Source organism: Trichoderma ghanense (genome assembly GCF_004382785.1).
Source record: "Trichoderma ghanense strain CCMA-1212 chromosome Unknown scaffold_0, whole genome shotgun sequence".
NCBI lineage: Eukaryota > Fungi > Ascomycota > Sordariomycetes > Hypocreales > Hypocreaceae > Trichoderma > Trichoderma ghanense.
Genome location: NW_027395663.1, coordinates 886411 through 901602, shown reverse-complemented (window position 1 = coordinate 901602; position 15192 = coordinate 886411). Strand labels below are relative to the sequence as shown.

The window sequence follows — 15192 nt, the reverse complement described above, 5'->3', positions numbered from 1 at the left end:
AATGAGGTAAGGTAGCCTTGAAGGAGAAGAAGAGAAAGGCGGCTAGGGGTTTTTTTTTCCATAAGGTATGTATGTGGTCCTGTCAGAAAGGAACGTCCCGCCAGCGCATCTGTAGCGCGGCAAAGGGGGGAGAAAAATATGCAGCCCCAGCAACAAGGTCCCCAAAAAAAGAATGAGAGAAAAAAAAAAAAAAAAAAAAAGCCGAGGACAAAAAAAGAGAAATCGAAAACAAACAAAAAAGGTAAAAGAGCAAGAAAACCAGAGTGTCCTTCAGCTCAACTCTGCTTCTGCTGCGTCCTCACTGCTTTTCTGGCCTCGTCTTCAGCTTCGTACTTCCCGTTCCCGTCACACCAAGAAAGCTTGGGGTTAAAATTGCCGATAAGGAGCTTTCCCAATAGGCTTGCTCGATTCCTCCCGAAAGTGGCGGCTTCAGATTTCTGTGTGCGTCTCGCTACCTAATTTTTTTTTTTTGTTTTTTTTATCTGCGCTTGGGTTCGTTTGGTAGGTATAAAGAAAAAGGTATTCGTGCTGAAAAATTCGTCGTGCGACGTTCTGCTCGGACCAAAGATAAAAAAAAAAAAAAAAAAAAAAGAGCTTCGGTTCTTAAGCGGGATGGCGTTTCTGTTGCTGGTGTTGGCGTGGCGTGACTTTTGACGAGACTTGAGGTTTGCGTTGTGCGGCGGCGGGTAGAAAGGTATTTGTCGGTACCTTGGCTTTGCTTTTGGGGGGGGGGGGGGGTTCGGAAGGACGGTTTCTCCGCTGCTTTCAATTGCCGCGCTGGGAGCTTGGGCTTGGGCTTGGGCTTGTAGGTTAAGCTGGTGGGTAGAGGGGAGAGAATGAAGGGTCACAACATGATTGAATATGTACAGAAGATTTGGAAAAAAAAAAAGGAAGAGTCCTTCCATCTAGACTGAGTGTTACTTAGTGCTCAAATTCTCAATGTTGTGTGTTTCAACTCTCCTTGTTTCCTAGCCATTCATCTCAGGCTTGTCCTGGAATCTCGAGCATAATCACTGAGCCGATATATAAGACAACCATGCACTGCCAGCGACGAACCTACAATTCTGCCACTTTGAGAAGAGAGTACAAACCATTAAAACAACTCTCAAAGAGTTCTACAGTATCTAGGTAGGTAGGTAGTAGGCAGGAAGCCATGTGCAAGTATTCTTCTCATTGCATCATGCATATACATCTATTATACAGGTTCTTATACCCACCTCTCTTCCCCCTTTTTCCCACCCGTCTGGCGCTTATATGCCTCCAGGAAAGACGTCGTTTCTTCATACACTTGCCTTCACAGCCTTCTCAATCTCAGCAGCACTCTCCTGCACACTCCTCAGCTGCGCCTCAATGCTGCCCAGCTGCATGCCCAGCGCCCACTCCGTCGACGCCGCCCGCTCCGACGAAGCCTCCCCCTCTCCTGCAGCCGTCTGTCCCATCAGGTTGATCAGGTCGTCCTCAGAAACCTCCTCCTGCTGCTCTCCCAGATATTGGGACCTCAGCAACTTCATCTCATCATCGGTGAAGCCCTGGATGTTGGACTGCATCTGGCCCATGACTTCCTTTCGTTTGGTGACGGCGGCCTGGACTTCCTTCCTCATATGTCGGCTGAGTTCTGGTGAGGTTTCCCATGAGATTTCGCCTCTGGCGGCATCTTGGAGTCGTCGCTTCTGGCCAGCTTCTCCGGCGCGACCAAGTACTCCTGCAACCAGAGCCATTGAGCGAAGACTGGTGACGATAGCATTAGCAAGATGAATCTGACAGCAATTGGATCCTAGGTTGGTAGCTCACCTGTCGTCGTTTGCTGGAATCGTATACGTGACCCATGACGGATCGGCGTTTGTATCAATGACGCCAATCGTGGGAATGTTCTTCAACCCGCACTCGTACAGCAGCGTATAGTTCTCCAACGGGTTCAGGCACACCACCAGGTCGGGCAGCAGCGGCCTCGCCGTGCCCTTGAACATGTCGAAGCCATCAAGCTCCCTGTCCAAGTGATCCACCACCCTCGTGCCCTGCGTCCTGAGAATGACATCTCGATTCGTAATGGCGCCAGGGGTCCACTTCGTAAACAAATGGTATGCCCCCGCCAGCTCAGACGCCTTGGTCACAATCTCCATCTGGCCCTTCCGCGTACCGACAAAGAGAATAATGCCGCCCCTGTACGCCACCTCCTCGACGACCCTCGCCGCCCGTCGAAGATGCGCCGCCGTCGTCTCCAGCGAGATGATGTGAATCCCCTGCCTCACGCCGTAGATGTACCGCGAGTTGGCCGGATTCCATAGCGATGTGTTGTGTCCCATGTGCGTCTGCGATGCCATCAGCAGCTCCAGCGTAACGTCCTCCGGCCGCGGCGGATTGCTAACGATCTCCGTGGGAACGTAGCGCTTCTCGACGTCCGAACCGAGGCTCCTCGTGTTGCGCTGGATTCGCAAGAACTCGGCATACTGCTGCGCGGGCGTCAGGGTTTGGTTGCCCTTCTGGTGAGGTTTCGTCCACGCGACTCCGTGGTGCTCCTGCGACGAGTTGGCTCCCAGGGTCATGATGACCTCCTCAACGATCTTTTGCTTCTTCTTGGCTGACGAGACGATTTTGGGCGGTGCGGGTGCGGCCTGCGGAGACGGCCATGCCTGGTTCTGGCCATTTGAGGCTGTGGGCGTCGCTGTCGTTGTCTTTATTTCGGTTGAGAGATGTCGCAGAACGGCTCTGGGCAGAGGAGATGACAGTGCGCGGCGGCCTATGAAACCCATGAGCATGCCTTCTTCCGCCTCCCGATTCCCTCCGCCTTTTGTGATCACCGGTCGTCTTCTTCGGGCTTCCAATTGGACTTACCGTGCCGCGCAGCAGCGCTCTGGACATTCATGACGGCTCGAATCGTTGCGCTGCTGCTGCCGTCAGACCTTCGATGCTCTGCCGACGTCCAAATTTTGGATCACGCCGCTATCGATGGAGCCTCGACCGGCGGCGCACATTTTCCGGTTCCGCTGCGCTTTTGTCCTGTATGAGCTGCTGACCCCCGCCAACCCGCCATGCCAGCGCAGTTTACCCCACGTCGCGGATTGTGATTACATAACACACCATCTTGCATCGTCGAGCCTTCATATTCTGATCTAGCATTCAATAGAAGGGAATCATGGCAATGATGATGCACAACTACTCAAAGCAGGCAATCAACGAACAATGAGGAATAAAAGGGGGGACGAATTCAATACAAAAGAAGAGGAAGAGAGAGAGAAGAAGCCCTAAATCTATGACGGTTTGTCTGTGCTCGAGAAGTCTACAGTTACCAATGCCAACCAACTTTTCTTCATAAGGTCATGATGAAACAAATCCCACGCAAAGGGGGGACACGTTGCTCTCTTTTACCGGCTAGTCGCTCTGGCAATAGTAAAAACACCAATTATAACCACCGCAAGGGTAACAATGGCTCCGGGCAGCAGCAGGTCGTTGGGCACGCCGGCAATGAGCTGCTCCTGGTGGACAATCGTCCTCGACCTCCGCTTTCGGTGTGCAGGGCGCTCCTCCTCCTCCTCGGATTCCTCCTCCTCGCTCTCGGACTCTTCCTCCTCGTAGGTGGTCCTCCGTCGCTCGCGAAGACCGGTGGATGACGAAGCGGGGGTGGGCAGGGCGTCCACTGAGGGCGCCGAGGGCGGCTTCTCTGAGTCGTGAACGAAGAGGTCGACCTTTTCGAGATGTGCTTGGCGGGCGAGGAGAATGGCCTCGAGGAGGTCGTTGTCGGTGGTGATGGACACGGTGTCGCCCTCGTTGTCCATGTAGCTGAGGGCAAATCCACCGCCCTCGATCCTGCCCTCGAAAACCTCGGGCATGCCTCCGATGCTCTCCACCTCGTGGCCTAGCTTGGATGCAACGGCATGCACAAACGCCTCGATGCCCTGCGAGGCAACCACTTGTAACCGATGGACACGTCCCGAAGGCGCCTTGAATTTGAAGGCAAACGGAACATCGGCGGGCATCACGTCGGGGGCGACGGACCGAGGGGGTGAGTCCATTCCTATATGGGATGCGGAATCGTTGGGCGCGACGCTGTCCCCAAGACGGTTCGCCTCGGGCGACATCATACGAGACCCGAGGTGGTGGTGATGGTGGCTGTGGCTGCCGTCGCCAGACAGCATCGACTCCGTCTCGTGGTCGATGGAGAGCCAGAACTTGTTCCACGCCGGGCCCTCACCATTGTCACTCGACATGGTGTTGATTTGCTCCAGCGTGGCATAGGTCAGCTTGAGCACGTCCACCATCCCCACAATTTCGCCGCCATCGTTCATGACGGGAAGGTTGAGATAATGGCCATCTGAAACGCGACTGTTAGGCACATGCTTGACCATGATTTTGCGGTTCGTGGGGGGTACGAAAAGGGAGAAAAGAAAAGCCATGAACAAGGGCTAGGATGAGAGCAGTAAGGGCGAGGATGGGGACGGGGGAGATGCTGTAGAAATGCTTACCATGCATCTTCCGCAGGGCGGCCTGAATGGTCATGTCCATTGGGGCAAAATCGGGGTGAGGGGTCATGACACGCACGACGCTGCAATTGGCCGGGTCGAGGCCTGGAGCAATGACACGAAGAACGACGTCCTTGCTGGTAAAAATGCCCGTAATGGCCCCCTGGTCCTGCACCAGCACCGCCGTGGTGTGGTTCTCCTTCATCATGGCCGCAGCCTCCTTGACCGAGGTCCGGACGCTGACCGTCGTCGGCGGGATGCCGTTCAAGACGGACTCGAGGGTGGGCCCCGACATTTTGGATCGGAGAGCCTCGACGTACTGGATGATCTGCTGCGGCTGGCTGGCGCCCAGCTCCGACTGCACGCCCTCGAGGGCGTCGTACAGCTTCCGCGAGGAGGAGTATGCGCGCTCCAGCTTCTCCATGGCGTCGTAGAAGCACTTTGTAATGTCCAGCACACCCGAGATGTCCTGGTTCTCGTCCATGACGGGCAGGTGGCGGAAGCCCTTGCGGACCATCAGGTCCAGCGCATCCGTCGCGCTGGTGTCGGTCCGGGCACAGAGGGGGTTCTTGGTCATGATCTCGGCAATGGTGACGTTGGCGGCCTTGAGCCCGGCGCCGACGACGCGGAAGGCGAGATCCTTGGCCGTGAAGATGCCGGCAATGCGGTCCTCGTCGTCGGTGACCAGCACGCAGTCCTCCCTCTTGGCAGCCATCAGCTGAGCGGCCTCGGAGACGGTGGTGGCCGGCTTGATCTGGAGGGCCTGGCTCGGCTTGAGGGCAAGCACAGTCCCGGGAGGGGCCCTGCGAATCTGTCGTGACCGGCCCGTGAGAGTCTTCTTCTTGGAGAGATCATTTTCCATTTTCCTGCGAATCGCCTACACGATGCGCGCGTTAGCTAGGACAACGCCCACTGCGGCTGAGGGGGGGTTGTTGAGCAGCTCTCTCTCCCCCCCTCCCCTCTTTCTCCATCCTCCGCAAGACTCAAGGGCGAAGCTGCAGCAAAGACGGCCAACGTACCTCATCGCGCTTGGACTGCTTCTGCCTGCTCGCGCTCAGACTGGCCGAGCTCTGCTCACTGGGCTGCTGGGTCTCGAGGACGGGACGAGGGATGCCGGACGTCGCGATGGCAGGGCCGGCATTGTTGAACGGGGTGGTGCTCCGGGGCTGATTCCGGCTCGGGGCGTTGCCTCGGGAGGCGTTGACCATCGACATGGCTGCGGTCCGCGACTCGGCGTCAGGAGATTACTGGCGAAGGAGAACCAAAAAACAAGGATTGCGTCGTCGCTGAGCAGAGAAAGCAATAAGGTAGAGAAGAAAAAGAAGGCGAAAACGGACTTGAATTCCTTGGAAGCAGATTTTCCCGAGTCAGGCAAGAGGGCAGCCAATGACAGTGGAGGGAGGGATTTTCAAGGGTGACGAAATGAAGTCGAAAGGTCCAGCGGTCACCAGATATCGAGCCCTGGCCAGGTGGCTCACCCCTGCACTTCTTCCAGTGAGTGCTACTGGACCTGATTTTTTGACGCTTTTTTCACTGGCTCAGGCAGCAGGACGAACCACCTCAGGTGCAGGTGAGTCCACCCGACCCTTTGGGTTGGCGCGGGTGACTGGCGTTGGCCAGCAGCACAGCTTACAGGCGGCTTTAGCGGCCTGTGGCGCCTGTAGCGCCCGACACACACCCGGGAATTCCCATCGTGGGCCGCTGGAAAGGAACCAGACATTGATCGGAAAAGTTGAGCGCAGCAGCCGGTCAGCCTAGTGCTGCAGTCGCTCAGCACAGGGCTGGTTCGTGAGCTTGCATCGGCTGTAGGAGGATGGAGTCGCTCTTCAAGAATCCAGCTGTCTGGAATCTCGGCGCATATGTAGGTGTAGGTATGCTTTACAGGTCGCGCGAGGGATCTGCCATGGAGGTTCATCAAGAGCGTCCAGTGGCTAACTAGCATTGCTGCATGTAATTCAGCTATCCAGCGTCCCAACAAGTGCAGATAGCACTTTAGTTTCGCTGGAAGCTTCATCTCTGGTCAAGAGACTACGTTACATAGAGGCTAGCTTTTTACTTGATCTTCATGGACTTGATGGATAGTCGCTGCCTTGATCAACAGATACGTTAAGACGTCAAGCACATGTTTTGTAGCACCAGAGGTTAGTACCTACCTAGTATCTTGCAGCAGCTCAGAGGCTGGATGATTGCTCATCTTCATCCGAGGATCCGAGGACGGGATGCGAAGCAATCACCGTTCTGAAGAAGGGCGGTGCTTGTCTGGCGGTCATGACTCACACGTTGCTTTCCGATAGTCAAACCAAGGCAATAGACCGCATGATGCCGTGCCTCATCATGTGAGTCCAAGTGTTCCGTACAGTACATGCATGATTCATGTTTGTCTTTGAGCTTCCGCAACTCGTGATGATACAAGCACGAACGAGCGTACCTATGCGAGCTCTGTAGATCAAGTTGCCCGAGGCGTCCGCGGTGAGTCTTGGAACCCATGTCGACCGCTGCCTTGTAAATGAGATACATCATTTCCTAAACCTTGAGAAGCACGCACTTTAAGCAGCTTGAAGCCCTGTGGAGTCCTTTCATGCCTTCCCTCCCTTCGGTGACGATGTCATGCTCAAGCTCTCAAGCTAAGGTAGACCTTGCTCCAGGACCGGGATACTCCATATTTTCTCCTGCAGCCCGATGCAGCAACATGGGAGCCATCAATGCTGCTTGACATGTTGCAGTAGTAGCACTTTCCCATCCTCTATGCACTCTGTATGTAGCCTATGTGCAGTAATTGATAGCACGCGCCAGCCCAGGTGGTATGTTGGAAGCAACGCTATCGTGCCTCAATCTTACATGCTGCCCATTTACACGTTGGTGGACAAGCGGGGACAACACGGTCCAGGACTAGATGGCTCACCTCACCTCTCATCAGCACCAATCTCGCACATGCAGCAATGGAGGCCGGCAGTGGCTTCACAGTGGCGTGTTCCAGCCCATGCAGCCACTCGCTCCCGTCCCGCGCGGATGGCTTTTGCCTTTCCCTTTTCCCTGTTCTCTTTCTCTGCGCCATCTCAACCAACGACATCCCTCCAATCTCCCTCTATCAGGTAGTATCGTCGTCCACGTCTGTTGACAGCTTCAAATCAGCCGCTCCGCCCTCCTACTGGCTCTTGTCAACATATCGTCATGTTTACATTTTCTCCCTCTTTCTCTCTCCTTGCCCATGCCCCCTTCCTCTGAGCACCGCCCACTTAGACTGGGCGCTTCTTCTGACCGTGTTTTTTTCTTTGTTATTGTGCTGATAATCAGTTCAGCCCCCGAGACGAAATTACTCGCTGGGCAATTTCCGCTTTTGGACATCGCACACCTTTTTTTGACCGTATGGTGACGTCGATAAATATTACTAGATAGAGCAGTAGTCGCGGCAGATGTTTATGACAAGGGGGGAGAGAGAGTAGCAGGGGATGGAAGATCCAATCGCTGCCGAATCTGCGTTGCCATGGTGCACGTCAGCTACCATTGAGTCGCAAGGCCTTGTTTCCAGCTAAGAACGATAAGCTGTTGCATGTTTTTCTAGTACTGTCGCCGAGAGGGAAACGGAGACGCCGGGGGTGTGAGATGGGAAATGTCCTGAAGCAATAGCGTCGGCTAGGTAGGTAGGCGGCTATCTTTGCATCTTGATACGTTCGGCGACAAGCAAAATATCAGCACCGAGGCTTTTTGGGGGTTCTCCTTCACTAAGGGGAAACAATTGGTTGGCAGAGTCCTTCACAGTGATGCATGGGGAGAGAAAAAAAAAAAAAACCAGATGCAGACACTCTTCCTATAGTGCAGGTGAGAGTGAGATATCAATCTCTGCGTGAGACATGGTTTCACCCAGTTGTCCTGCCAAGGGTGTCGATCCGTCCGTCTCACGCTTCCCTACGGCGCGAATACCTAGTACTTGTATGCCACAAGATGTGCCTCAGCACGGCGCTCATTGAGCATGCGGATATGCTGATCTACAGCGTGTTGATCACTTCATAGAAGCATGTACATAACGTCTTCATCACATGCTTCACCTCGAATACACCGGATAAACGCGAACAATGCACATACAGAATGCATGGAGAGCTCCGCAGGATTCGGCAGCATCAGCATGCGAGGCCCGTGGCAGGCCGACAACTCACCCGGCCTCACGGGCAATGCCCAATTGCGGATCTCTCTCAGAATCAACACCCGTCTTTGTTCCTGGCCGTCGTCTCGAGACATCGCCCGGGGTTGTTTGAAGCTGCCACATCCCAAGCCGATAGGCGCGGGCCATTGGTGGAGACGTTTGCGCTGGCCCGTTGCCCTGGCGACCGCATCTCATCCCAGACATGGGCTCCTGGCGACCATTACTGCAGCTCAGCCGGCCCTGGGAAACTTGGATCCGGAAATTCCCATTCAATCCCCAATTCATTCTTCCCCCAGCTTCGCCGTCTTGTCAAGTCAATAGAGCATCTCTCGCCTCTGGTATCATGTTTGATGAAGCGCGACAGCAAGCCGAGCCGAGCCTCTCAGCTGCTACCGGCACATCCTGCCCCAGCGCCTTTGCAAGCGACAAGCCCTTGGGCGCCGTACCCATGCAGACATCGCACTATATGAATATGAACATGAGCAGCGTCAAGTATGAATCAGCTAAGTTACCGGGGCGCATTGAGAGTGTTACTGCTGATGAATGGATGCTTCACCCAATGACAAAGCTAGAAGGACCGCAGATGAGGTCGCCCGCCGCCGGCGGATATGCGGCCCAGTCGTCGTCGCAACCTCGGCTTCAGCACGGCTACGGCGCGCAGGATTCTCCTGCCGATCGCCCTCATCGCCATCGCCGCACCGAGTCTGCAGCCAGCATTGCCAGCGCGGCCAGCATCGCCGATATCAACATCGATGAGACGCGAACCGAGACGGGCGTCACCGTCGAGGAGATTGCCCAGTACATCCAGGGACCAGAGACGACAGACGGCAAATGGACGTGCCTGTTTGAGGACTGCGGGAAGCAGTTTGGGCGTAAAGAGAACATCAAGTCCCACGTCCAGACCCATCTCAACGACCGCCAGTACCAATGCCCTGCCTGCATGAAGTGCTTTGTACGGCAGCACGACCTCAAGAGGCACGCCAAGATTCACACCGGAATCAAACCCTATCCTTGCGACTGCGGCAACAAGTTTGCGCGACACGATGCCCTCACAAGGCATCGCCAACGGGGCATGTGCGTGGGCGCCTTTGACGGCATCGTGAGGAAGACGGTGAAGCGCGGGCGCCCCAAGAAGAACCGCCCGGAGATGGACGCGCGTCTCGAGAAATCGTCAAGGACCAGGAAGAAGAACATGTCCATCAGCTCCATCTCTTCCTTTTCGGGCTATTCGGATATCTCCAACACAAACTCCCCGAACTATGAGCTCGACGTGCTGAACGAGGTGCTGGATGTGGAAATTGGCGGCGAAACCGAGCCGCTGCGCTCCATTTCATCGGCGCCGATGCCCAGTCTGCCCAACCCAACAGTCAACAGCAGCCGCAGCAACCCCAGCAACCCCAGCATTGTCGCCTCTCCCTCAGAAGCCAGCGTCAGCTCATACATCTCCCCGGAAGCAATCATGGACAGGGCCTCACATCCTTCTTCTCCTGGCAAGAGCACGCCGGGCCATTACAACACTCCACCCGGCCTCTCTCAGTCATCATCATCGCCGCCGTCCTCGCACTTCTTCGAGCTGGATCCCGCCACGTCGGCAGCGGCAGAGGACGTCGTCAATTACTCTGCCGGCGGCATGATGATGAACATGTCGTCCATGGGCGCCCCCCTGCCCTTGAGCATCAGCGAGCAGGAGGACGATCTCCTTCGCCAGTTCACCAACGACGACAGCTTCGTTCCGCTGGATCGCGACCAGAGCTTGCTCATGATGCCAAAATTCGACGAGTTCAACGGTGTAGCCGTCGGCATGCTCAACGACAACGGCTACTACTTCTGATGAAATATTGCATGCGTCTGGATTCTATTGCGCTGCGAGTCAATCCGAACTTTGTCTTATATCTGCCGAGTCGACTTTACGATGACACCTTAATATGGAACCGGGTCTATTGATCGGGATAATGTTTCTTTCTTTTGTCATTTTTCCTTGGGTTATAGGACTTCTGTTGGACATCTCCTCGGCCTCGCACTGTTGTGTACACCACAGCAAGGTCATGGTGGAAATCGGGTGTCAGTTTCTTGTACAATACGGGGGAGGAAAGGGATTGGGGATAAAAGGGATCGATTGTTGTTTATTCTTTCATTTGTCTGGAAATGCAGTCATGTCACAAACGCCTTTGATGTTTGGAAACGAGCCTTGTCGACGGGAATCCGCCACCGGTCCCCTCATGGCAGTCTATTGTTGTTTTCGGAGTTTCGAGGATATCGCCTGGACGCACTGAAGTACGAATGAGAGCTGGATATTGACGGGGTGTCATTGCTGTGCCTGTTGTCTGTGATGTTGAATCTATGTCGTCAAGCCTTGGTGCCGCATTTTGGTGCGGACCTTCCGACTGGCCGGTATTGCGAAAAGAGCTGAATCGTCAATGAGTAGGTCTGTCAGTGACATGTATGCGCTGGATCGTGCTCAGGTTCTTGTGTCGTCGTGGTGTCGGAATCCATATAAAGTAATGCATACTAGGTAGTACTTGATGTTTCGTCCAAGTCTTGCCTCTCCATCTCCTGTGGCTTGCCTTCATTTTTCTGCCGGCGGTGTGATGAGAGTGACGTCTTCTAAGCTGCGCTCATGGCAGGCGCGGCTCCTTCAGTTTCAAACCGCTGCCTTCCTCACGCTGTTGGATCTCTCCTCTCTCGACATTATTTACTCTCTATCCATGCGATTTCTCCTTCTTTGAACCTTTTCATCTCGCAGACAATCCATACCAAACAGCTTCTGTCGTGGCTATTGGCGCTGCAAATCGTACAGCTCCTCTGCATCGCACATCATATTCGTCTTCATATCCGATCCCCCTTATTCAGCCCTTCGATACACTTCGACAAGTGGAAATGCTGACCCCAACTACTCTGCACCGATTCCACTGGTTTCATGCCTTCGGAAACGCGCCTGCTATCAACTTGGCTCGAAGCATTCCTCATGGCCAGGACGCCAGCGTCTTGTCACTTGGCCGCGGCGATTTGAGCAGCATTCTGTACACCTCCTATGTCCAGCAAGGGCTGCGTAAGTCTTTCTCTGCCATTGTATGACAACTATACGCCGGCTGATGCTTCCTTTCTACGTCAGCTGGTAGAAAGCTTGACTTCACATGCTGCAATGACGATGAGAATATCACCGGTGAGTCTATAAATATTGGCGTCGTTCAGGTCCTATAGACTGTAAATCGCTGATACAGGCCACTCGTTAGCACGAAACTTGGTCCTTTTGACGATGATATTGGCCGAGGAAGAAGAGACATCCAATCAAGTACTATGGGACCTATACTACCACATGTATCTGGATAAGCAGACGACAGAGATCGTTATCCGCCACGTCCGAAACGTTATCCCTATGCTGGAATCGCTTGAAACCTTCAATAACGGCCCGTACGGCTCGATTTTAAAGATCTGCGATGAGAATACCCTGTGTGATGTCCGAGGGGCTCTTCAGCGCATTCTCGGCGCAGCACATGAAGAAAGCAGAGACGAGCAAGCTACCAAGTTGGCAAGGATGTTGAAGAGAAGGGCATAGGAGTCCTCTCTTGACCTAGCGGCTGTACGAGCAGCTTCTCCCCTTGCTTTGGCTCGCTCTTGTGCAAGACCTCCGCATTCCCACCACTATTGGAACGAAGTGGTCGCGATGATCAACGGAAAAAACGCCAGAGCGCCAAATCCTCTGTTGGCTGGTCTCGTTTCGGACTGGAAGATTCTTCATTGCGGAAGTGACCCCGTACTCAGTTTCCATCTCGCCGCTGCATTCACCAATCTAACGGCAAACTCTCCTCTGAGGCACGATGGGGATGACGAGGAACGCAGAGTCGTGGCAGCTGCTCGGTCCCAATTCGTTGCATGGGTTCGTGCTTTCAAGAGCGCAAGAGACACCATGTGTGTCCGCTTCGTCGTTTCAGACCCGTTCGCACTCAGTCATACCCTTCAGTATGCTGATGCGGCTGGCCAGCTATCGGCAAACTGGTACAGACGTCAATGGGACTCGAGAGTCCTTCGCTTGGACGAGGTCTCATATGGACATGGCGGTAGGGCGCCGACCAGCTTTGACGCTATCGACACGTCCAACTTGTCCGAAGACTTTGGACTCCTCAATGTCCTTGTTTCCGCAGGGCCATTACTCGCGGCCAGACCCTGGGCAACCTTGTTAACTGAGAACTCCATGTCCAATTGCAGCTCAGAGAAGCAGCCCTTTGAACAGCTATTACACGGCTCATCATCCTCACTGTCTCTGTTGTTGGGTCTCGTACCCTTGCAATGTTGGACAAATGTTCAAGCTGAATCACCCCTACGCGAGATGGTTACTTTGACCGTGCCCCCTCAGCTAGCCCGACTCGGTTTCCCGTGTGCCTGTCGTGGAAGCGCGATGACCAGCTTGGTGACTACAATGTGGAGCGACCCAAGGTACATATGAACGCCAAAGAGGTCATCGAGATGTTATTTCAGATCTATCTTGACATGTTTGAAGCCGAGATTGACAAGAGTGTCGCCAGCCAGTCCGAAAACAAGTCTCAGAACCAACCTCGTTTCCATTGCGGAAGCTTCATGGCCTTGCTCAAACTCATCCAGAGTCGGGTTAAGACTGACTGGAACGCAGTGATTGACGGGTTGCTGAGGAGAATAGAGGAAGAACGAACTTTGTCTATGGCGGAAAGACAGGCACAGGATCTCCGCTTACAGATTGCGCTTGTCAACATCCGTACCATGGGGGAGACGGGTACAGTGCAAATACCCAGTCTCCTGTGCCGATGGAAACATGTTCCGCCAGTAGTCGCCGTGACCCTAGTTGTGCCTCGAGATGCACTCCGCGTCTTCTTCCCTGAACCATACCCGACATGGCCCGTTCCGACGGTGGTTGGCACGTTGAAGTCTAGCGGCATCATGTCAAAAAGGAGATATAGTGTTTTCGACGATGTTCACGTCGCGTTCGGCCGAGTGACGACAACGGGCGACCTTGCCTCGGGAGATGCCACCGTGGGCATAGAACAAGATGAACTCTGCTGGTCGGGGACATCTCCTTTGGTTGCGACGTTCTTGGTGCCAACTTCTGCGTTGGCGGGACAGCCCGTGACAGACGTGGTTGGCCTGGATCTAAGTATGGCCTCTCCTAGTACCACTTTTTTTTACCGAAGTGCTAGGCGTGTCTCATCGAACGGTGTATGAGACTACCACCTCAGACATCACAAGCGTTTTCATAACCAAACTGATGCCAGGAACCACTGCACACAAGATCACAAGTGGTGGGGTGAGGCCATTGAAAGATGAGGTGACCGGAGGGGACAATGAGGCCCGAATGATATTGATGGCCGAGCTGTGCCCAGATGAACGAGGTATTGCAGCCTTGAGTGCGCTCATCCAAGTTTCCTCAGAGAGCTGCAAGAAGGATTCGCAGAACAAGCCGCCCTTTGAACTGTATCAAAACAACCCCTTCTCTACCAGCATCAGACTCGGCAAGAAGTCGTTCATCTGCCCGTTTAGATACCCAGTGCCTCTGGCGAGCGTTGTCAGCGAGACTGGCTGGAGTGGCGTTGGTCGTACGTCTGCATATATCAAGGTGGTTGCCTCTCTGGCAGATCCGAGGCAAAGCAGCGTCCTGAAAGACTGCCTTTCGCCTACTATGATTTCCCCCAGCGGTCTTCCCGTGGCTGTTAACCTGCCACACCTCAATCTCGATAATCTCCCAGTGATTGAACTGAGTCAGCCTGAGCGCCTGGCATGGCTAAGTACATTGACGTCTCTGCAAGTTCCTCGACATCAAGGGGGGAACACAAAAGACGTGCGCGCCAAATTCACCGAAACCCTGTCCGCCATGTTCAGGGCTTGCTCTGGCACACGAAAAAGCCAGACATGCATATTTTCACTCAGTGGACGGCGACGGGGCGATATTCAGGCCATGATCTTCGCCTCGGCGGTGCGGCTGGATGGCGACACCGCATCGGTAGTATTGGATGCCGCCATCTTGGCGCTTACGTCTCGGTTCTTGACCACTGGGGAATCTGCTGAGTTCCTGAAGGAAATGAAATTGCTGGACGTCTTGGCACTGAAAGTGGATGACGAAGAGATGGCTCTCTGGAAGAAGACGATCCCATCCTTGATAGAGCGATGCCGTACTTGGAACCATCGTCCGAGCTGTGAGTACACAAAGCAAGGGGCCACTGTACCGCTGAGCCTTGAGCCAGAACGACCGTGGATTTGCTCGTGCGGTAATGGTCGAATGCCGGACGACTTTATCGCGGTACCCTTATGGGACGTGGCCGCAAAGCATGCGGTGCGGATTGCAATCAGCCCCATGTACTATGCTCCCCGGGTCGAACCAGCGGCCAATGGAGTCGGACTGGAGACGAGTGATTCTTTGAGCACGGCTTAATGAAGTGATGGTATCGGCGCCCAGAATGCTTTACGAGTTGGTCGGCAGCAGCAGTGATTATCTTCAGGCTTATGTTGAGGTGAATCTTGATCTGTAGGTATGCTTGAGTGTGTACTACTACAGAAGCAAAAGGGGGGCGATTGATGGGGGCAGTTGAGATGATACAGACATGTTTGGTGGGGAAGTGGTTGGAATCG

General features: G+C 54.3%; 3 protein-coding genes across 3 annotated transcripts; 2 read left to right on the top strand and 1 right to left on the bottom strand.

Annotated features, from left to right (window-relative positions):
* Positions 1 to 1280: 1280 nt before the first annotated feature.
* CCMA1212_000316 (uncharacterized protein) lies at positions 1281 to 5673 on the bottom strand (the record flags this gene model as incomplete). The annotated part of the gene is made up of 6 exons (XM_073697789.1): positions 5477 to 5673; positions 4461 to 5334; positions 3367 to 4309; positions 2833 to 2882; positions 1792 to 2785; positions 1281 to 1728 (listed from the first exon to the last, which is right to left on the bottom strand). Exons 1-6 carry the CDS (start codon positions 5669 to 5671, stop codon positions 1281 to 1283), a joined length of 3504 nt encoding a protein of 1167 aa, XP_073562869.1. The 5' UTR covers positions 5672 to 5673.
* Positions 5674 to 8941: 3268 nt separating this feature from the next.
* CCMA1212_000315 (Metallothionein expression activator) lies at positions 8942 to 10429 on the top strand (the record flags this gene model as incomplete). The annotated part of the gene is made up of 1 exon (XM_073697788.1): positions 8942 to 10429. The coding sequence occupies one exon, from the start codon at positions 8942 to 8944 to the stop codon at positions 10427 to 10429; it is 1488 nt and encodes a 495-aa protein (XP_073562868.1).
* Positions 10430 to 11175: 746 nt separating this feature from the next.
* Positions 11176 to 14995, top strand: CCMA1212_000313 (uncharacterized protein; the record flags this gene model as incomplete). The annotated part of the gene is given in 6 exon segments (XM_073697787.1): positions 11176 to 11647; positions 11711 to 11761; positions 11820 to 12123; positions 12223 to 12887; positions 12953 to 13723; positions 13740 to 14995. 6 exon segments carry the CDS (start codon positions 11476 to 11478, stop codon positions 14993 to 14995), a joined length of 3219 nt encoding a protein of 1072 aa, XP_073563575.1. The 5' UTR covers positions 11176 to 11475.
* Between the last annotated feature and the right edge of the window lie 197 nt (positions 14996 to 15192).